The sequence below is a fragment of the Chionomys nivalis genome, chromosome 16 (genome assembly GCF_950005125.1).
Source record: "Chionomys nivalis chromosome 16, mChiNiv1.1, whole genome shotgun sequence".
Lineage (NCBI taxonomy): Eukaryota > Metazoa > Chordata > Mammalia > Rodentia > Cricetidae > Chionomys > Chionomys nivalis.
In genome coordinates, this window is record NC_080101.1 from 22,819,322 (window position 1) to 22,842,798 (window position 23,477).

The 23,477-nt window shown below is 39.0% G+C and overlaps 1 protein-coding gene across 1 annotated transcript in view; it reads right to left on the reverse strand.

The window, feature by feature from the left end:
• The window catches only part of Stx17 (syntaxin 17), a 50,978-nt gene that overhangs the window by 13,046 nt on the left and 14,455 nt on the right, over positions 1–23,477 (reverse strand). The window contains exons 3-4 of the mRNA XM_057790810.1: positions 23,266–23,331; positions 5,685–5,910 (exon numbers count right to left, since the gene is read on the reverse strand). Of these exons, the coding sequence (XP_057646793.1) occupies positions 5,685–5,910; positions 23,266–23,331 (292 nt within the window). The remainder of the gene's footprint in view (positions 1–5,684; positions 5,911–23,265; positions 23,332–23,477) is intronic.

A 23,477-nucleotide genomic window follows, 5' to 3' on the forward strand; every position in this document is an offset into this window, starting at 1 on the left:
ACATGTGTTTGTGCCATCATGCACATGTGGAGGTCAGAGGACAACTTGACAGACTGGGGGAAAGTTCTCTCCTATGTGGGTCCCAGGGGTCAAACTCTCTTGGTGACAAGCACCTTTAACTGCTAAGCCATCTCACTGGCCCAGCTTTAACACTGTGTGTTGTCGATAGTATCAAGGATGAAAAAAGTGAGTAATACAGAGTACTACCCTCAAAGAGCATACATTCTAGAGAATTAGACACACAAAGGGGTGGTCATAAAAAAGGGGGAGACTGCATTGGAGATAACAGAGACAGAATTTGGAGGGAGTTCTAATCTAGCCTGATGTGACAAGTAGTTTAGACTTTCTGGAAAAGGTGACATTACTAGGCAAAGAAGAGGAATATGAATGCTAGATGGAGAAGCCAGCATGAGCAAAGACCTCAAGAAAGAATACAGCTAAGATACCATCGGCAGCTGGCATTGTCAAAGCATGAAGGGCAAGACAGGGGCACAGTGTGAAAGACGTTGTAAGAGCAGATAAAGACTGCGGCGGACAACAGGACTGCTGAAGGCTGTCTAGAAAGCCTAAGTCAGTCGTCAAGAAACTATATTAATTCCCGTTTCCTTTCCATTCCTTTTTTTTTCAGCTAAGCCTAAAAACGAATGATACTTTATAAAACCATGTGATTAGTTTTATCTTCAAAGTTAATGAACACTTTATTCTTAAGATAAAAGCTTGTTTGAACTGATCAAGATGGGCATAATCAGCTGAACAAAAGATGGCAAGGCAGACATAAGAATTCATGGTGGTTATTTTTCAATTCTAAACATGATTTCTCTCTCTCTCCCTCCCTCCCTTCCTCCCCCCCCATTTATGAGTGTCAGATTGCCCATATAGACTCAGTTTTTTCTTAATATGCTTTTTAAAATAATGTTTTTATTTATTTTTTTTGTCAACAATACATCTTGATTATGCCCAATAAGGCCCCCTTCTACTCTGCCTGGAACCTCCAATACTCACTCTTCCCATTTTCCTGTCCTCTTTTTTTAACATTAAGCCTAATTAGTGCCCTCTGTATTGTCTATGTTTTTATCTTAAAGAACAAAATCATTAGGCACAGAGTACATTTCATAACATTATAGTAAAGAGCCAATCTTGAAAGCTTTCAATGATTTTTTTCAAATGCTAAATTTTTTAATTTTCCCTTCAATCAAGATAAACAAATCAACCTATGGCCTCTTTTTCATTTCACACTCCAGGTAACCTCTTGATCAGTATCAGACAGAACAGTGGCAGAACTCTGTAACTGAACACACTTTAAAGATCTTGAGCCATAACTTATACACTATTAGAAAAGATTCGAGTGAAACAGGCAGGGTCTATAAAACAAGAAAAGATTATCATACATAAGTGCTTTATCTAAAAAAAATAGGGATGGGAATTATCTGACATTTTAGACAAATATAAAAGATTCTGTCACTACAAAAAGGAAATGATTAGGTCATTCACATCTCACTTGAAACCAAACTACGTATGTGTCTTAGTTACAACAAAGACGTCCTTTCTTTTCCACGGAAAACCTTGCTGGTAATTTACAACCCTGAACATCACAAATCAGCTCAAGGCATGACTGTCAAGAAAGAACTCATTTAATTCCTACAACCTCTGCAATTCACTGCTTCGACTTGTCCCTTAGTGCTCATCCTTTGACTATGAACTCTTACAAACTCATAAAAGGGTATGTGTAGTGTGTGAGTGTGTGTGGCGTGTCTATGTGGCGTGTCTGAGTATGTGTGTGTTTCTAACCCTACAATTTGATGTAAAGCCTTATTACTGGCTAGTCATTCAAATAAACCTTAAGACCATTAACTCCTTCTGGCTGAAGTGATAATAAATAAGCTATCTAACAATGTCCTGCCCTCTCTTTTCCTCTGCACTTAATGAATTGCAAAGACTCTCTACCAGGAAGTACAGTCCAATACATGAGAAATCTCCACTAACCTTCAGGACATTAGTAGTGTTTCTCTACAAAACTAAATAAATTCAAAGGCATTCCTTAAACTTTGCAAGTTCTGACACCTTAAAAATGAAATTCATTTACTGATCATCATTGAACATAAACCTATCTATCAAAATAAAATGACTTCTAAGTCACAGCTTGATGCAGAAGAGGATTTTTAGATTAAAATCAACGGGAGATGGATCTTCTGCATACTATCCAACAAAACAGCTCTGTGTTCTGTAGAACCATTCTGCGCACACACACGCCAGAGATCAAATTCTAGATGCTGGTCTGAAGTTACCAGCAGCTTTACGACTGAGATATTTTCTTTTGTGAGGATTTGCTGAAAATGGACGAAAATTCCCTTCCTGCTGTGCTGCTGAAGGGGATGTCCTGGATGCAGGAATGGGGAAGACAGACAGGAACTGCAGAGAGGCACTGCTTCCCCACAGATGGCATGGACCTCCATTCTGAATGCAAATCAGATGGATGGGCTCATCATTCCTCTTGATGGGGAGCCACGAGAAGGAAATGAAAGTCACCACACAATGAGACTCAGGGAGATTCTCATGTCAAGCAAAACTGGCAGAGGCTGGCTTTTGGAACTCCCCCAATCTGCAGAAACAGCACTCACAGCTTCCCCTACACCCCCTTCGTTTTCTAGAGAACATAAGATGCCCTCTTCTCATTGTTTCTACCTGTAAATGGAAGCTAGTTTTTGATCTCACCCATAGAAATGTGGCAAGATTGCTCCTAAATCTGTTTCCAACCAAAATATTTAGACTCAGATTTATAAAGAAGAAAGAATTTTAAGTCATTTAACTTCCATGCAAGCAGCACACGTTTCTCTGTATAGGCTGTCACTACTATAACGAGTATGCAAAGCAAAGGTAAGAAGAAACTAGAATGCACAAGACAAAAACGAGGAGTGACAGCTAGTAGGCAGCCGCAGCATACCCCATCCTACTCAACCTCAGAGGCCTGTGGAAGTTGGCTCCTTGTGTTCTTCTCATTACTCTTCTTTGTCAGTAGTGTTTCTATAGATAAGGCAGCCGAGTGCAGGCTTACTCTGTGACTGCGGGCGCCGGTCAGACCCCACTTTCCATGGACAGTGGACTTGAGGTGAAAGAACGAGCAGTCAGAATCTGAACTCTACTCTGTGTTAGCTATGACTTAGGCATATGGTTTGACAAACAGAATGAGTGCCCTAATCATATCAGCACTGTGTTCTCCAGTGGCAATCATTAGAAGTTTAGATTATCTGATATTCCATGAATTGAGAGGTTTGAGAATTGATATAGTTGAAAATTAATTTCACATGCTGCTTCTTCCCACTCATCCTCTGTCTCCATCCTAATTTTTTATTTCTTTAATACACATGCTTCCTCAGATTCTGTCAAGTCTCAGGTTTCACACTAATCTTCTGTTTATATTGAAGAGTAATTGGCATGGAGTGGGTAACCAGGTAATTGCCCAGTGATATATGCTCACCTGTGCTGCCCACAAATAGTTCAGCTTGGATAAATGCATACAGTGCAACAATAAAATGCAAATTAAAGCAATTATTATATTACTATTATGCAAAAAATCTTGAATGAATTCAAGTATTTTGCTTCAGATAAAAACACTAGTGATGGGCTTGAAGCTAAAGAGTAGGAGACCGACACCAACTACTCTTTCCAGAAAACCCTATTATCTCTGCTGTTATTACTGCCATCATTGTCAAAAGGTCGATTATAGAAGGCAGTCCATTAACACATGGAAGGGGAAAGCCCATTCTCTACCTATGCACAAAAAGCACCAGTGCGTACTGCGCAGGAGCAGTCTTCCTCTGCACCATATGGTGGTGGGAATCATAGAATGTGAAAACAGTACGGCAAACCACCAATACGCACGACCCCCAAATGTCTTTTAAGAGATGAGTACTAACATTTTAGCACTGGATATGCAAAAAGTGACGGAAGCACTTTTTTGTTTGTTTGGTTGGCTGGTTGGTTTAGTTTTATAGGAAAAGGCTTGCTTGTGTACCCAGGATGGCCTTGAACTCTCAGTAGCTCACCCTAGTCCAATTTCCCAAGTGCTGCGATTACACGTATGTAGCACGGTGCCAGCTCTATTGCAGCATATCTCAAATGACAAACTGTCCCTAATATATATTTGCATATTTGTTTTTATTTATACTACATCTATGAACAGTTCAATATGTGTAAAGCACTGTGTAAGGTACATAGGCGACAGAAACGCCAGGCAACCTAAATGTGTCGGCATTCCCTTGCAAAGTACTGAATCATTAGCAATGAAAAATACACATTTTAAATAATATAAATTTAGAAATAAGGAGCAGAAACAATACAAGATTTAAAAAAGGAATTCTGCCCAAGTACAGTATCCCTAAGTTTCCACTTAATTTTTAATTGATTTGTAGTTCATATTTTTCATAAGGATTAAAAGTCTCTTAAGAGATATAAAATGGAAGGAAATGGAATCAATTAAAAATAAATGATAAACAATTATAACAGAAAATGAAATAAGGTCAAGAGTTGCAAAATAAAACTAACATACTTTACAAGTTTAATTTTTGGTGAGTAAAAAATTTTTTAAGGAGATAACTCAATTACAGAAACCTTACTAGTTATTCTACTCACTACTTACAAGATTTAAATCCAAACCACCCAACTAAACAAAAAACAATTGCTTTGAAGTATGGCTTAATGACATATTAAGCCAATTTTTTTGCATAAAAGATACTAGCATAGTGTCACCAAAGATTATCAATACATCCTTAGAAATGATAATAACACTGTTTTCATAAGGCTGTTTCTTAAAATATCAGTTCACAAATGTTGACATCATGATCCCACCACAGATTTTTCACTTGTTAGTTATATTCAGAGAATGAACAGTGGAGAGAGACACCAGAACAGCTAATAAGAACAGCTCCCAAACATGTTGGAGAATATAGTTGAAGATGTGTTACATTTGTTTATGCTGTGGAACATTTGTTTAATGTTGTAAAGATGGTTGCATTCTTTTATGTGCATTTGTTTAACTCTGTAAAGCTGTGTTTCTTTGCCTGCCTAAAACACCTGATGGTCTAATAAAGATCGCCAATAGTGAGGTAGGAGAAAGGATGGGGGGGCTGCCAGGCGGAGAGAATAAATAGAAGAGCGAGGCGTGAGAGGAGGAGGAGAGGAGGATGCGAGAGGCCAGCTACCAGCCAGTCACAGAATAGGAAGGAAAGAAAGAAATACAGAAATAGAGAGAGGTAAAGTCCAGAGGCAAAAGGTAGATGGATAATTTAAGTTATGAAAAGCTGGCTAGAAACAAGCCAAACCAAGGTTGGGCATTTGTAAGTAAGACTAAGTCTCTGTGTATTTATTTGGGAGCAGGGTGGTGGGCCCCTCAAAGAGCAAAGAGTAAAAACAACTAAATGCACAACCAGCTTGTCCCACACTGGAGAGGAGAGAGGTGCACACCACACACAAGGACAACATTATTTTTAGTAGTAACTTTAGCTTTCTACTTCAACACATGGGCAAGCAGGTACTTAAAGTTCCAATCCACACAATTTTATCTTGCAAAATTTCCAGGGTCTACATATCTGGTCTGTTCAGGAACATACAAGGCCTCTCTGTGTCCCTCTACCTGAGGAGAGGCATTAGCTAACGGCACCACTAGGATCAAGAGTAAGACATGTTACCACCAACAGTCGTGGATCTGGTCAGAGAAGGCTGTAATAAAGCTTCTTCCTCATTAAATTGTTTCTTGAGTTCTTCAACAGACTCCAAGTGGAGCTGGAGAAACTCTGCTGTGGCTGCTGCTGCTGCTTCCTTAACAGGATCGATCATCCTCTTCAGAAGAACCAGGTCATCCTTGTGGACTTTCAAGCAAAGCTTTTCCATTTCTCGGATATTGGAGCGGAGTTGCTATGAATGAAAAAAAGAAATATTACCATCACCATCTCTCAAGGTAAGACCTATTTCTTAGAATAATTTGCTACAGTGGTTTTGAATGCAAATCAGTACATATTGTCTACCACAGAGACATACAGTTTTTCAATTTCCCTCATCTCTCTTGGCTGGCCAAATCCAACATATTTAGAATCCATGCCCTCAAACTTTGAATTCATAGTCATTTTTCCTTTATTACATGTGACTGCTACACTATCAATGCTGCACAGCTAGCACTGTGGGACACGTACGGAACTAAAACATTCTAAGAACCCACATGATCTGTATGGTTAGGTCACAGATATAATTTCTGATAAAAGTAAACAATTTCAAAATGAGTAAAGATAAAATGAAAAAAGAACCAACAAATCAAAAGATAAAAGCATGTAATAGAGGCTAAAAAGAAGGCTCAGAAGTTATGAGCAGTAGCTGCTTCTTCTAGAGGACCCAGATTCAATTCCCAGCATTCACATGGCAGATAATAACCCTCTCAAATTCCAGTTCCAGAGGACCTGGTGACTTCTACTGGGTTCCATGTGTGCAGCATGCATGTGGTGTACAGACATACACTCTACACATAAAATAAAAATAAAATATTAAAAAAGCACATAAAGCACAAATGATATAATCAATAATTATATCAAATATAAATGAAATATTTTTATAAAATAAAGATTATTTTAAGATTGGATAAACAAACAAAAGAGATACATTTAAACATAAAAACAAAATGGTTCAAATGAAAAGAGTAAAAAAAAAAAAAATCACATAAACCCTAGCATCCCTCTCCCAAGAATGACTACAGCAACATTACTGTCAGATAAACAGACTTTAAAGCTAACACATTACCAGAAATAGAGAACCACTTTATAATAAGATTCTCTTCAGAAATATATAACAACACAGATGGAATACATATCATACAAAAGCTGACAGAATTACAAATTGTTTCCTTTCTATATGTATATGTGTGAGTTTGGATGTGTGTGGGTGCATGTGGTAACAAAACACATGCAAGTGGAGGGCACAAATTTGATAGCAAGTGTTTTTCTTTGTAGTTCTTCATTTTCTGAGGCAGGGTCTCTGACTGAACCTGGAGTACACTATTCCAGTGAGTCTAGCCAGACGGCTTGTTTGAGGCATTCCCTGTCTCTGCCGCCTAAGTGCTGTGGTGACAGGTGCCACCCTGCCTGCCTGTCTGTGGTCCTTATGCTTAAGCGGCAAATGCTTTATCCACGGAGCCATCTCCCCAGCCCAAAGTTTTAATTAAATTCACAGTCATAGAGAAAGGTCTTAAAAACACATAGTAATTAATAAAACAAATGGCAAGGGTATATTAGGTATAAAGTGTTTGAACAAGAAAGTTAACACAGCTTGATGTAAGTTGCTTAGAACATTAACCCATATACTAAAAATATACACATAAAAAACAATGTTAAAGCAACTTTCACAAATTTCAAAAACAATGACTGCATGTACTCTGAGCATAATTAAGTTAAATTTGAAATCATTAATTAAAATATATTTATATGTAGAAGTAAGAAAGATATTTCTAAATAGTCTGCAGGTAAAGAAAGAAGTCACAATGGAAATTAAAATCCTATGGCCTGAATGCAAAGAAAAGTAATATATATTAAAAGTTGTAGTGCTCCGTAAAAAGAGTTAGGAGAATACTTCTCCAAAGATATATATATATATAAAGAGATATAGATATAGATATAGATATAGATATATTAGGGCTAGGCTATCCCTAGAGGCTGCCAAGATATTCAGATGGGTAGGCCCCTGTAGTGTTTGAATAAGAATTGTCCCCATACGCTCATATATATGAATGTTTAGTCATCCAGGGGTGGCCCTACTTGAGAAGAATTAGGTGTGGCCCAGTTGGAGAAGATGTGGCCTAGTTGGAGAAGGTGTTGTCACTTGTAGGCTTTAAGGCCCAATGGCTCTCTTTTTCTTCCTCTCTCTCTCTCTTGCTCCTGCAAATCAGCCTTTCCAGAACCATGTCTGTCTACATTTGCCATGCTCCCCACATCATGTCGGTAGACTAACACCCAATTAAATTCTTTCTCTTACAAAAGTTGCCTTGGTCATGGAGTTTCTTCACAGCAACAGAACACTGACTAAGACAGTTCCCTTTCCTTTTTCTTCTCTTCTGTCTTTTCCTTTCAGATGCTTGACAGAGCCTACACATGCTTTTAAATTTCCTAACAATTTGTGTTCCCTTACCCATGAGCAACCATCCTCTTCTCTATTCTAAGCCTCCCCTCCATGCAGTTGACATATACAGCTTTCTCTGGGCTTTTCTTTTATTTGAAAAACAAAAAAAGAATGGATACAAATTAGCAAGCTAAATATCCATCTCAGCAACCCGCAAGAAATACAAAAGCAAAGGCAAATGTGAAAAGGAGAAAAGGACACAGATGTCCTTAGTTAAAGAAACGGGTACACAGATTAACAAAACAGAACTGCTTTTGGGAAGAGTTAAAACCCATAAGCTTCGCAAAAGTTGTTTTAAAAACACATAGTCAAGCCGGGCGTTGGTGGCGCACGCCTTTAATCCCAGCACTCGGGAGGCAGAGGCAGGCGGATCTCTGGGAGTTCGAGGCCAGCCTGGTCTACAAGAGCTAGTTCCAGGACAGGCACCAAAGCTACAGAGAAACCCTGTCTCGAAAAACCAAAAAACAAACAAACAAACAAACAAAAAAAAAACATATAGTCATTCTCCTGGATATTAACCTTCATCAGGCGATGAAAGGAGACAGAGACAGAGACCCACATCGGAGCACCGGACTGAAATCCCAAGGTCCAAATCAGGAGAGAGCACGAGCTCTCCTTACTAGACCTGGAAGGAAATGGGAGGTCCTTGGACTTCCCACAGGGCAGGGAACCCCGACTGCTGAGGGAGGGGGAGTTCATTGGGGGAGGGAGAGGGAACTGGAAGGCGGTGGTGGGGAGGAGGCAGAAATCTTAAATAAATAAATAAATAAATAAATAAATAAATAAATACAGACACAAATTACCAAAAGGGGGCATCACTACAAATCTAAAAGAATTAAAACGATAATAAGAAATTACGAATAAGCCAGACATGGTGGTGCAAACCTTTAATCCCAGCACTCAGGAGGCAGAGGCAGAAGCAGATGGATCTCTAAATTCAAGGCCAATCTGATCTACTGAGAGAGTTCTAGGAGTCAGGGCTACACACAGAGAGACCTTGTCTTGAAAATAAAACCAAAAGGAATTATGAATAAATTTATGTCAATAAGTTAGAAAAATTAGATAAAATGGAGAAATTTCTACAAAACTATAATTTATCAAACTGATAAAAATCAAAGCCTAAATGGTCACATAAAAATTAATTTTGTTTTTCTTGTTTTTTGGAATAGGGTCTCATCTAGTCCAGGATTGCCTCAATTTCGCTATGGAGCCGAGGCTGGCCTTGAGCTCCTTGATTCTCCTGTTTCTACCTCCTTCTACCTTCTAGAGATTGTAGGCACCTAGCTACTATTAAATGAATTAAATGTATATTTTTTAAAAAAAATTCTCCTGCCTGTTCCTTCCCCGTGTTAAATAACAATCAACCAAACTGTTTTTAAACGACAAAACCAAAATCAGCAGAAACTGTGTCACTGGTTCGTCAGTTTTACCATATTTATAAGAAATTACACAAATTCCTCATGGGAAAGAGTCAAAGACTTGACACCAACAGTTAACAAGAAAAAGAAGCTACCCCCAGCAAACTCATGCAGTCCCACATAGTGAGTGAATCGGCCCACTTCAAAAGATGGATTAGAAGATACTGTAACAGGCAACAACAGCAAACTGCAAGCCCGTCCCAAAGACTCGCTCTGCTTAATTCAGTCTATAATGTTCTGAAACAGGCTGAATCAAACTGCTGTCTGAAGGAGTCGCTTGGTGGCGAATTTAAACAGAGAAGATGAGAAGTGTTTGCCATAAAAGTCAGGATGGTGATGCCTCTGGTCAAAGGCAGGGGTAACCAAGATGAGGCCACAGGGCCTTCTAGAATGCTTGCAGCTCTCCATTTTGGTACATAAAGTGTACCAAATATACTAAGTGTAATTATTCAGGAGTATATTTATGGTTTAAGTATTCTATAGTACATTTAATATGGTTCAGAGTTTAATGTTTTTAAAAAAGAAATTTATATTTATCTAAGTGATAACCAACCTAAGGTTGGTTATAGATATGATTATATCCATCTATCTATCTATCTATCTATCTATCTATCTATCTATCTATCTATCTATCTATCTATCTACCTACCTACCTACCTACCTACCTACCTACCTACCTATCTATCTATCTATCTATCTATCTATCTATCTAGTTGAAAACATGATGCAGTGGAAATCTAACCTGTGGAGGTATGTGAGTTATTAGCCCATGAATCTTTTTTCTTTCATTGGGTGGAAGAAGTAATGAAAGGACTACTTCTTGGGGTTGAATTCTGACCTACCAACATAAACCCATGCTGTAGGGAGAAGCTCTGTGAGAAGACACACATCAGCATGGAGTGACTGATAGATAGTCAGCAAAAGGAATACTGCAGTTTGTGAGTCCCAGGGAAAGTTAATTTTATCAGCTTCAAAGAAAAAAGCTGTATAATACCACAAGCATAAATTATTGTGATAAGATTTAAAAAAGAAAGAAAGAGAGAAAGGGTTTCACCTTCTAAAAAGTGAACTTAAGACACTCTAAGGGTAAATAAATCCCACATAAGAAAAGAAAGTGACATCTAAGGAATCAGCTATGATTGCAGTTCGGGGTGGGAAATTCAGAATCTTGAGACACTTACCAGAAGCGGGCAGGGAGGGAGGAAAGTCAAGTGAACCCAAGAGGGGTGCGAAACAAGGAGAATCATGCAAGTAAGAGCCCAGAATGCGCGGGGGCTGGTGGAAACGATAAGAACAATAAGAGGATATAAAAATACATGTACAGCAAGAACAAGAGAGAAGCCTTGGGCCCACTGCTTTGGGGCAGATGGTGCAATGCTAACAGATGATGCAGAGAGCAGAACCACTCAGCTCCTGTTTTGCTTTTGGTTCTGTATTGAGGAAAATTTCAAAATTGCAAGGGGGTAAGAAACATGCCCAAAGGAAATCTGTGTCACTACAGAGATGTGGACAGGCTTCACAAAGGAGTGGCTTGGTGTTGTCTCTGAAAAACCGTTGTAGGGAAGCAGGACGTACCAAACACAAAGCCCTCTTGGTCTGCACTTCGGCAGCAGCAGGACACCTCATCGTTTCCATATTTAACAGCACTAGGCCAAACTAGCTTTCACACTGGGTGAAAGCACGGGGCCAAGTGAGGTAGCAGCATGTGTCCTTCCCAGAGGGAGACAGCATGATGCTTTAGATGTCATTCGTCCCATCCTACCCTCTGCCAATTAGGACAGAGGTCAAAGATAAAGAGTCCAGATTAATCTCATAAATATTTTAAAGCAAAAAAATCAAGTTAAATTTTTCTGAACTCACAATAACCTAGAGTAACTTCCTTTCTATCCACACCAATTAGGAAGCTGCTTCTTACCTGCCATTTGCTTCCTCCCCTGCTCTCCCTGTTATTCCCTCCCTCTGAACTGTTGTCTGTTTCCTCATTATCACCCTTTTCTATTGCTTCTCCCCCTACCCAAACACCCATTTGGAAATAAAAAAGTAGAGCCAGTGTTCCCCTGCCTCCTAGTAAGACCATGACAGGCAAACTTTACGTTTACTGAGTCCTTGACTGGTTATACTTTTTGCGTCTGTGTAGCTTACAGAACGGGGCAGACTTCCTACAGACAGTATCCTCCCAGATGAGCTCTGAAATCTCCCGACCAGTTCCATGTCAGTGGAGAAGAGGGGCTGAGGACATTTCTATAAAGGACATGCTGGTTCTCCAGTGACTTACACAGTTTCCAGCACCTTCACTTCCTTGTAAAAATTGGCCAAAATATCTTTCTTAATGCTAAAATTCCTTACTCCAGAGAAGAACGGTATTAAGCCTACTCCACTTGCAGTTTCAAAACCTTAGTGACTGGTTGGCTTATCCTGTTTTCCAAAGACAGCAGAGTCCTGAGACTAGAGCACTGGGGAGAAAAGAAACACTGTACCCCTGGAGATGCCCAGGAGCTACTGTTAAAGCAGTGCTCGGTGAGAAATGAACTAGAACCTCGAAGTGAGGAATCCATACAAGGCTGGAGAAAGGCTCATCTTAAAAGATTAAAAGAAATAGTGACAGATGGCACACTACCACCAGAGACAGTAAACAATGGCAGAGCATTGGGTGTCACTCAAAATGAAAACAGAAAAGGAAGCACCTTTTTAACAGCACTAGTCAGCTGTGCGGTGACAGTAAAGCAACGGCACATGCATCTGGAGTTCTTGGAGGAGGGAGGAAAGGGGACAGAAGAGCATACTAAGAAGGAAATAAAGGCAGAAAATTCTCCAAATCAATGCAACAGTAAACTGAGAGGTCAAAGGTGCTCAACAAACTGAAAGAACATGACAGAGAAGAAAATGCACCATGTCCTGTGAAAGTCCCCAAAGCTGTGACAAAAGAAGAGTGTCAAAGGCAATGGGAGGACACCTTATAGAGGCACAAAGATGGGCTGAGGAAGATTCCACAAAACAATAAACAATCCAAATGTCCATTAACAGCTAAACAGATAAACTATGCTATATTCACATAATGCAATGCTATTCATTAATAAAAAGAAATTAAATATGGATGCATAGAACAAGAGGGACAAATCTTGGAATATTCACAGAGTTAAAGAAACTGGATTTTATGTTGTATGATTATGTTTTTCATATTCTGTATAGATTATGTAAAATTCTAAGAATCTCCTACCTGGGGCACAGCAGCAGAAAGCCAGTTAGTGGTATGAGGGTCAGGGAAGGTATGAGCAGAAGGACATGGCAGGTTGAAACCAAGAGGGTGCAGGGCTACAGAAGTGTAGTAAGAAGTGATCCAGGTGATAAAATCTGCATGACAGTGATTATGGGATACATTTATCACAGAGACACAGGTCAAACATATCTTAAAGATTAGCTACTTTAAATACATATACCCTATGGCAAGGCAGTTAATAACACAAGAAAATTATTTGAGAAAAAGGAGGGGAAATGTGTAGCAATAAATTACTTATATACAGTCATACTTAAGTCAGGTAAAGATTTCATTCAGATGAAGTTGGGGAATGGGAATGGGCTTTCCTAGAACTGGCAGCTTCCTTGAAAGAGAAAAGGAACTGTGACAACTATGAGGATCTGACATAAATAAGCAGTAAATACATGGTATTTATATTATCTTACAATTTTAAATGTTTCTGTGTTTAAAATATGCACATGTATAATTTTTTAAAATGTGCTTAATATTAGAGTTGCTATCCGACAGTTTCCTATTCTATTAGACTTGGGGTAGGAATCCTCTAGTTACAAAGACAGCAGATAAAAATCTAGCCTATCAGTCACGTGGGGTGGGGTGGGGTGGGGTAAGAGTATGGTGTGTACCTTCACTAATGTTGTACAGCAAATTAAAATATTCTTTCCTAGAAAGGGACTTGTTAACAGGAAGGTAATAGAATTTAAAAGCTCAGAAAGTGAACAACTCACAAGTCTGAGGAAGTTCTTAAAACTCAGGAGAGCCGTAGGCCTCTCCTGCAAGGTTATATTGCTGGGTAGAAGGGACTCTCTGACTGGCCAAACTGCCTGAAAGTTAGAGAGTTCCAGGGAAGCAGCTTTTGTGAGTTGTCACCCCAGCTATGGTGGATTTTCAGGGATGCAGCTGCCTTCAACTCATCCACACTTCTCTAAGTAACCCTTAGTAAGCCCACTGGTCCTCTAAGCTAGACTTTGGTGGAACTGTTTCTCTGATCTATTGTTGATTCCCTGTATGGGATGAGTACACATCTGCTTATCTCTTCCCAGCAGACACACACAAAAATGTGTCTAACAAGTAGTACCCTGATGATCACACTAGCCACCTTCCTCGTCTGCTTGTTTCTATCCTTGCCCCTTCAAGACTACCTTTATTTTAATGGGAAAGAGATGTCTTCAGGTTGTCTTAGGTCACTAATGCTCAAAACCTTCTGGCGCTTTCCTCCCCACTCTGAGTTGCTGCTTCCTGCAGGTCCTCTCATGGCCTGACCCAGATGGAGTCTGACTTCATCTCCCACACTCCTCCTCACTAGTCACTGGGTGGGCATGCCAAACATCCTCCCACCACAGCCTCCCTCCAGACTGTCTCCATGCTTGGAGAACCCTGTTCCTCATTTATGCCTCCAGTTTCCTCAGGGCTTTCCTAAAACGTTATCCAGAACCTTCCACAACTACTGCTTATATAAGAGTCCATTACTAGATTTTTGACCCCTGGCTTTACTTTTCTTCATGTCAAGTGTAACCATCAGTTATATTAGGTATTTATTTACTTGAAAAACTATTTTAAAAATAATTTAGACAAAGGGGAACTCTTGGATACTTGGTGTGGAAATCTAAATTAGTACAGCAATTATGAAAAATGGCACAGAGGTTCCCACACAAAAATGATTACCCTGTGATCCAGCATTCCACTTGAAGGTGTATATGCAAAGGAAATAAAATCAGTTTGTCAAAGTGGTTTCTGTCCTTCTAAGCTATCCACAGCACTGTCTGCAAAGCCAACATATAAAGTCAACTTAAGGGTTAGTCAATGGTGAGTAGGTAATGAAAACCTGGGGGCAGATATACAGAAAACTGGAAACTACACCCCCCCCCAAAAAAGTAATAAAAGCCTTTGGTTTGCAGTGTAGATGAGTCTGGAGGACACTATGCCAGGCACAGAAGGAGCAATGCTCAATGATCTCATTGACATCAGAATCTAAAACGGCTGCTCTCATAGAAGCCGAGTGTAGAATAATGGTTACCAGAAACTGGGGGGAGAGGATGAAAAAAGGATAGAGAGGTTGTTCAACAAACACAAAACTACAGTTCTAGTATGTTCTGGTGCTCTTGTCCACACTTTCTGGTATATGTCCTAACAGCTAAAGGATTGTGAATGCTGTCACCACAGCAAAATGACAAAAGTTTCAGGTGACAGAACTGCCTGGCTGCATCACCACATCAACACACCCACTTAAAACATCCTACTCGGAGCTGAAGAAATGGCTCAGGGAGTAAGAGCACTGGATGCTCTTGCAGAGGATCCGGGTTCAGTTCCCAGTGTCCACATGGCTACTCACAACTCCAGTCCCAGGGATCCAATGCTCTCTTCTGGCCTCTGTGGCTACAGAATGCATATGGTGCACAGACATACATGCAGACAAAACACCCATACTTATAAAAATAAATTCACTGAAAAAAATCACACTGCACAAATATGGACAGTTACATGTTGTTAAAGATAAACACTTAGCCCTGGGGATACAGTTTTGTAGTAGAGTACTTGCCTGGCATGTATAGTAAGGTCCTGAGTTCAGTCTCCAGAACCAGAAAAAAAGAATGAAATGTAAAATAAAAATAAAATCTCTTGATTCTTTCTCCCTGCCACTACCCCAAATACAAGATATATAGGAGAAGGATTTTCTTTTCTTTTGCTTCTAACTTTTTTCAGTGTCTACAATAACACTGAAAAAATGGGGATAATAAAATATTTCTGTTCTTCTAATAGTAAGACCATAAGGCAGGAATGCTAAACCCTGAAACGACAGAAAGGGTTTACACACATGAACCTAGTTCAATACCATCATGGCATAAACCAGTGGTGAGTGTTCTTATAATCCAGTACTCAGAGATGGAGGCAAAAGGATAAGGAATTCATAATCATTCTCATTCTCACCCACATAGAAGTTCCAGGTCAGCCTGTGCAGAAGACCCCATCTTATAATAATAATAATAATAAATCTACAGAAATATGCACAAATTAGAGCAATGAGGCCATAAGGGTAGCAAGCTTTAAAAAGGTAAGTTCATCAACTCAGTATTTAACAAGCTTTGCAATATACAAATATAAACTATAAACTATGCCCAAACTTTAAAAAAAAACATATCCCCACCTGTTCAGATTAATAACTAAATTTAATAACTAGCTCTCTTCTCCCACTTTATTCAGAAATATCTCCAAATTCCTGTCTAAAGCTTGGGTTACAGTCAAACATATACTTCTCTATATGGATGATAATTGTAAAAAGCAATTATTCTAAGTTAATTGAGAATTCTAAAAAAATGGCTAATTATGTATTTGATGATTAAAAGATGAGCGGCTATGCATATATTTGCCTTCATTAAATATTGATTTAGGATTCCTAATGTGTTTTTATAACATGCAATTTTGAGAGCAAATTGTGTACAGCAGAAAACATTTGGTATCATAATAATTAATCAGATTTCTTTACAAACACGAGCACAAGTCCAGTGGTAAACATTTAAATACCACAGCAAACACACTCTAGACATAGTATAATTTACTGCTAAGGGCTCCAGAGTCATAACTATTTAATTAAAATAAATCTGGACTATTCTTTATTTGCACTGTTTACCTCATAAAGGTTATTGATAGTAGTATGACATTACACAGTTTTAGTATCAACCAGTACCAAAAATTTTACATATAGCCTCATATACCTATATAACCTAAAAACCAAGTATTAAAGACTGAAATCACAACTGGGGCAGAGATCAGTAGAAGAGAACTTGCCTGGCTTGCATGGCACTCTGGTTCAATTTCTAGCATGGGGGTGGAGGGAGCAGGCAAGGAGACTAAAACATCAAAGGGGAAAAAGGACTTAATTCATTTATTCAAGTATTTAATGAACATCTACTATTATGTGTTAAGGGCCATACTTTAGTGCCTATCTAGTTGAGTTAACAGTAAGAGATTATAAAGAAAATATGATTAAACATGAGAATCGGTTCTCACTATGGCAGTGGTTCTCTGATGTGGGAGGGTCTTCTGTTTTGTGTTGATTTCATTCGTTAATAAAGAAACTGCCTTGGCTATTTGATAGGCAAATGGTCTTAGGCGACCCTGTGAAAGGCCATGACCCACAGACTGAGTACCACTGTGCAACGGTGTCTAACTAAGCCACTAGAGCACTGAGACCTGAACTCCTCCTTCACTGTCACTTACTGCTTCAAACAACAAGTCTCTCAAGTTCCTTTAAAAATATTTTTTAGACAAGCACTAAATGTCTCTGTTCTTCTGGTTTCTTTTATCTAAAAAAAAAAAAATACCTATTATCCAGAATCCAGATAGCTATTTTTTATAACACATTTCACAGCTACTCATATACTGACTTTAATTTACTCTTCCAGAAGCTCTAAACCTCTACACATATACTGAACTGATGGCTTGTATTGTCACCCAACTGGGATCCCTCAAGGCAGAAACTGAGAGATACTTTTTATAACCTCTGCTATCAATCAGTGTTCCCACTGTGTGTTAAGATAGAGAAGAGAAAGAAGAGACAGTTTTTCAAAATATTTAGTTTAGGACTGGGGAGACGGCTCAGTTGGCAATGTGCTTGTTATGCAAGCATGGAGAGACGAGTTCAGATCCCCAGCAGACACATGAAAAAGTCAGACACAGAGCATGTGCCAGGGAGCCAGCACTGGGGAGGCAGAGAGGACGATCCCTGTAGCTCGCTGGCCAGAGACTCTAGCCAAATAGGCAGGCTCCAGGTCAGTGAGAGATTCAGTCTCAAAAACTAAGGTGACCGAGAAAGACACCAGACAATGACCTCTGGCCTGCACACACATCCACATCCAAAATATTCATTTGTGCTTTTATATGACAGGTCAGAAAACTAGATAAAAGTAATATGATTACATAATCCATCTAAAACTAACTTACTGAATATCTGCTGCTATTATATAGGCTGTGTAGGATCTTGGCACATATGACTGACACTCTTACAATCATCCCCAGAGTTAGGTACCATTATGCTAATTTGATGGCTGAGAAAACTTAAGTTCAGAAATTGTATGTAACTTTCTTAAAGCAAACAATTGCAAACATGATAAAATCTATTAGAAATGTATAATCTGAATACAGTATAATGACATTTTACATTCAGAAAAATAGAAAAACAGAATGGAAGTGGACATAAAGTCCCACCCTTAACCAAGAAGCTATTTGCTGGCAAAGGGAAAATCAGTGGGTGTATCAACCACTGCCCAGGGCAGGCCCCATGCCCAGAAGTTATTGGCTAACACAAAATTGACTCCATGTTTTTTGTGAGTCTTTTATTTAGTTTCATTTTCTTGGTTTTTCTCTTACTGGAATTTTTTGAGAGAGAAAATATAAAGTCTAGTTGGTAGAGAGGTGGGAAAGATCTGGGAAAGAGTTGAGGAAAGGGAAGCAATATGGTCAAATACACTGTATGAAAAAAAATTAAAAGAATTATTTTACAGGAGTTGTTGTGGTTTATATAGTGTTTAAATTATTTTTATATTTTTAAGTGTGTGTGTATGAGTACACATGCATATGCACATATGCAGTCAGAGAACAACCAGTTCTGGCAGCTGGTTCTCTCCTTCAGCCATGAAAGGTACAAGTATCACTAAGGTCATCATGCTTGGTAGCAAATGCTTTTGCTCACTGAGCCATCTCTCTGGCATTAAGTTGCAATTTTAAAAAAATATATTTAAACAAGCTTTTTTGTGTTTTTTTTTTTCCTTTTGGCTTCTTCCTTTTTTGTTTTGTTTTTATTTTTTTCAAGATAGGGTTTCTCTGTAGCTTTGGAGTCTGTTTTGGAACTTGCTCTGTAGAGCAGTCTGGCCTCAAACTCAAGAGATCCACTTGCCTCTGCCTCCTGAGTTCTAGGATTAAAGGGGTGAGTCCCCCCTCACCCCTGCCCTCTGACTCTTGACTTTTTCAAGTCAGGTTTCTCTGTGAGGCCCTGACTATCCTGAAACTTGCTCCGTAGATCAGGTTGGCCTCAAACTCAGAGATCCACCTGCCTCTGCAACCGCAAATGCTGGGAGTAAAGGTGTGCGCCGCCATCACCACCAGGCTGAACAAGCTTATTTTTAAGCAACTCTTTCTTCAAGTGGTAAGTCAGATTTATTTTTTTTTCTTTTTTCTTTTTTTGGATTTTCGAGACAGGGTTTCTCCGTAGCTTTTGGTTCCTGTCCTGGAACTAGCTCTTGTAGACCAGGCTGGCCTCGAACTCACAGAGATCCGCCTGCCTCGGCCTCCGGAGTGCTGGGATTAAAGGTGTGCGCCACCACCACCCGGCTGGTAAGTCAGATTTAAAAAAAATTCAAGTAATCAAAACAAAATAGGAATCTGAAAATATGGTTATACTATAAGACAAGAAAAATGAGTTTCAAAAAGTTGAACCAGGAAAGAAAATCCAAAGGCATTACAAAAAATCATTAGAAATAATGAGACTTTAAAAGTAATTGGCTATAAAAATCTATCTATTTTGAAAACTAACTATATTTGTACATTAACCAAAAATTAAAAGAAAGTCAACACACACATACACACACACACACACACACGCGCGCGCGTGTGCGCGCTATAAAGTACTAAGAACAAATGAATTAGTACTCTGCACAGTGGTGTGCACTCATTATTACTAGGGCTCAGGAGACAGACTAGGATGGTTAAGAGTTTGGGACCGTCCTCAAAGCTATAGTTGGTTTATGGCCAACCTGAGCTACATAACATTTTGTCTCAAAAACAAAATTAATGAAGTAGTTTGAAACAAAATCTTGTTTATGAGTATGGAGAAAGTTACTTGTACATGATACCAAAAGCATAAAACATAAAAGAAAAGGTTGAAAAATTAGATCACATGAGAAGTCCTTTGTCTTAAAAGACAAGTCAAATTGAGAAGGTGGGTTTTACAGAAGCCTACCTAATTCAGATAAACCTGGAAAACCTATAACTTGTTTCTTAAAGAAAAACTTTTTTAAAATCACAAACTAGCCATGAACAAGCCTATACACTAAGTCCAGAGCAGAGATGAATACAGTAAGGAAACACCAGAATCTAACAAGTTTGATCTCATTACTTCAACAGCACACATAAATCTCTTATACCAGATGGAGGCCAATAATGTCAACATGGTTTTAAAAATCAGTACACAAATTCTCTGATACAGTCAATATATCAAACAAATCATATGACTGTTAGTAAAACATTAAACAGTCAAGACGGTAAGAAACACTAGTCATAATAATCTCATTAACATTAATGTACTCAGGACCACTGGACCCACTAAATCTTGATGGCATGTGGGATCTGGGAAGAGTCGAGTGCCACCTCTTCCTTAGGCCTGTAATCTAGTTACCATCTAGTATAACATAGAGACAAGTTGTATTTCCATCTCAATCTCAAACCAATCTGCTTTTCTCCATCTTATTTGAAGCTACTGTCTATTCCTTGCACTTCTGGAATCTTTTCTAGGGACATCTTGCATTCACTCCATACAATCTCAATTTTCACTATATTGCAGCTATTCTAATTTAAATATGTATATATATATATATATATATATATATATATATATATATATATATCCATTTGTGCCCATGTGTTTGTCTGATGTGTGTCAAATGTGCTTGAATGTGAGGTAAAGAACAACCTCTGGTGTTGGTTTTTGCCTTTCACTGTTTTGCAAGGTCTCTCTTGTTCACTGATACACTGAGTTATTCCGACTAGTGAGCCTAAAATCTTCTAGAGGACTTGCCTGTCTTTGCTTTCCATTTTGCTGTAGGAATGCTGGAACCATGGACATGTACTATGGTGTCTAGCTTTTTATATGGGTTCTGGGAACTGAAACAAGGTTCCCAGGCTCGTTTTTAACCACTGCACCATGCAACCTGAGTTCCCACATTCAGTGAAACAAAGACTGGCAACCCTTGTTGTAGGGCCAGGTAGTGCACAACTTAGTCTCTGTAGCAACTATTCAGCTCTGCATTTGAAATGTAAAATAGTCAACAAACAAACAAACAGCTAGCTGTCAGGCCAGCCTGGGAGTTACAATAGTGTGCGCATACATTTGTACATGCTCAGTATGTGTGACCCTTTGTGTGGAGCAGAGGTCAGCATCTGTTGGGTGTCTTCCTCTATCCCTCTCTTCCTTATTTTTTGAGACAGGGTACCAAGCTCACTGAGTGTCTAAAGTGGCTAGACAGCAGGTTCCAAGGATCTGCCTGTCTTGCCTAAGGTCAAGATGCATGCCACACCTGACTGACTTTTTACACATTTTACATGTGCTGGGGATATGAACTCAGGTTTTCATACTTGCCCAGTGGTCACTTTACCTACTGAGCCATCTCCTCAAGTCCCACAACAAAATATCTTCAAATATTCAAGAGAGAGGAGAGAGACTATGAGAATGAATTAAGGTTAGGTGTGGTAGCTCACACCTACAGCCCCTGCACTTGGAGACGGTCAAGAAGATGCCATAAGTTTGAGGACACCCAGGACCAAAAAGTGAGTTCTTGGCCGACCTGTGTCCAAGTGAGATCCTGTCTCAAAATACAAATAAAAGAAGCAAATAAATAAATAAAATTTCACAGAACTAAAGAAAATTAATTTTGAGATGGAAATGATAAGATACAATACAAAACACATTAAAAGTTCAGAGTACTAGGGATAAAAGGAGCACAAAAGGCCCCAAGGAGGAAAAAAGTACATTGCAAAGACTGGGGAATCAGGTGATTCAGATTTTGAAAAAAATCACACAAAGAGCTGGAAAGCATTCATGCTTGAAAGTCAGTTCCAAAGGGAATTCTACACCTGGTGTAACTAGAGTGAGGGCTGTAGACACACAGCTATTTAACCCTTTACCTCTGTGTGCTAACCAACAAAACAGTGGAGGAAAACTAAAGACCCATGAAAACTCAGAGTTCCTGCATAGACACAGGGAAGGTTCAGGGCAGCAGCTATGCATCAGACAGTTCCACACTGGAACTGAGCGATGAAGGGCTTAGGAAGAACTTCCAAAATAAAGAACGGGACAGATAGATCTAAACTCATGAAAATATCATTGACAGCAATATGATAAGACATGTGGAACATCTTTTTTTAAATGCCTTTTTAATGTGGAACATCTTAACAGAACTCAAAAATACACAGACAGAAAGCCAGGTAATTAAAAATAAGGTTGTTATTAACTTCAAAAAAAGTAAAGGTCTGAACTATATTTCACTATTTGATTTGGCAGAAAATAATGTCCTTATAATCAAAATAATGAGTTGCTGAGTACTAACTGAACCAAGGACTGCACATATGCAATTATACAGGAGAAGGGAGGCAGGAGAACAAAGTGGAAAGCTAGGGCTCCACCCACACGGCAGGGGTGAAGAGATGGTGTCAAAACCACACAGCTACATGGGCTCGTCAGTAATAATGAGGAAACACGGGAAGGGAGCCAAAGGCCTCACAGTGGATAAGATAGAGGACTGTAGAATTCTGCCTCTGCTGTACTGCTCTTAAAGAATTATGATTTATTTAGTGTGGGTGTGCCTGAGTGCCAGAGCACACGTGTGCAGGTCACAGGACAACCAGCTGGAGTTAGCTCTCTCCTTCCACCTTGGGTCCTGGAGATGGAAACTGGGCTCTCAGGCTCGGTGGCCAGTGCCTCTTACTTGATGAATCATCTCACAGACCCTGAATATAACACTATTTTCAAGGCTAGTTTAAAATAGAGCTTATTTTTTAAAGTAAATAACTAAATATGGATAATATATTTCACAGATAGAATTCTGGAACCTCAAATTATAGTTGCTGGTGTCTTACAAGCACAGCTGCATAACCTATATGAAGAACACACACAATTAAGAAATGTTTGCTCAAGAGATATTTTAAAAACTTTTACCCTTCAAAGCAATTTTTTAAAAACAAGTTTAAAATTGTAAGTAGCATTATGTTAACCAACCAATTAATTAATACAAACTTGGGAAATACTGTGAATTTTGTAAGGTTTTTGGAAAATGCATTGATTGTGAAAATATAGGTTAATTTGTTACTCCTGAAGGAAAATTAGGTAACATGAAAGGTGACTCAGCAGTTCCTGGTAAAACAACAACAAATACACAAAAATGGGTCAGCTAGGAAGAAGTAAACTCAACACCCCTACCTCAAAACCCCCAAGTCCTAAACATCCTGAAACCTGCCACTTTCCAGCCAGCGTGATGCCACAGCTGACCTCATGAGATGGAATCAAACATGGTTGCACTAATAATCCTGCCATGGCCTCAGGAGTGTGTGGAACGGAAACAGACTTTGTTTATGCTTGTCTCATCTCAGACATCTTGAAATGTGCATTTTAGACAAAGGCCAATTTTCCCAAGACTGTCTTTTTTATAGATTTGCCATACACAGCAGCCTTACCTGAACAGTGCGCCCTGCATTGATGTGTTCTTCATGCAATTTGTCCCAAATTCTGCACCGCTGATACTATTCAACAAAAAACAAAAAATAGGGAAAGTAAATGCTGAGTTTTACATCACGAGACCATGTCCAGTTACCACAAAGCCCTTACTCATCTACTCAAACATAAGAGGCAGGGAAAACCATAATTTTTGTAATAATAATTATCTTTC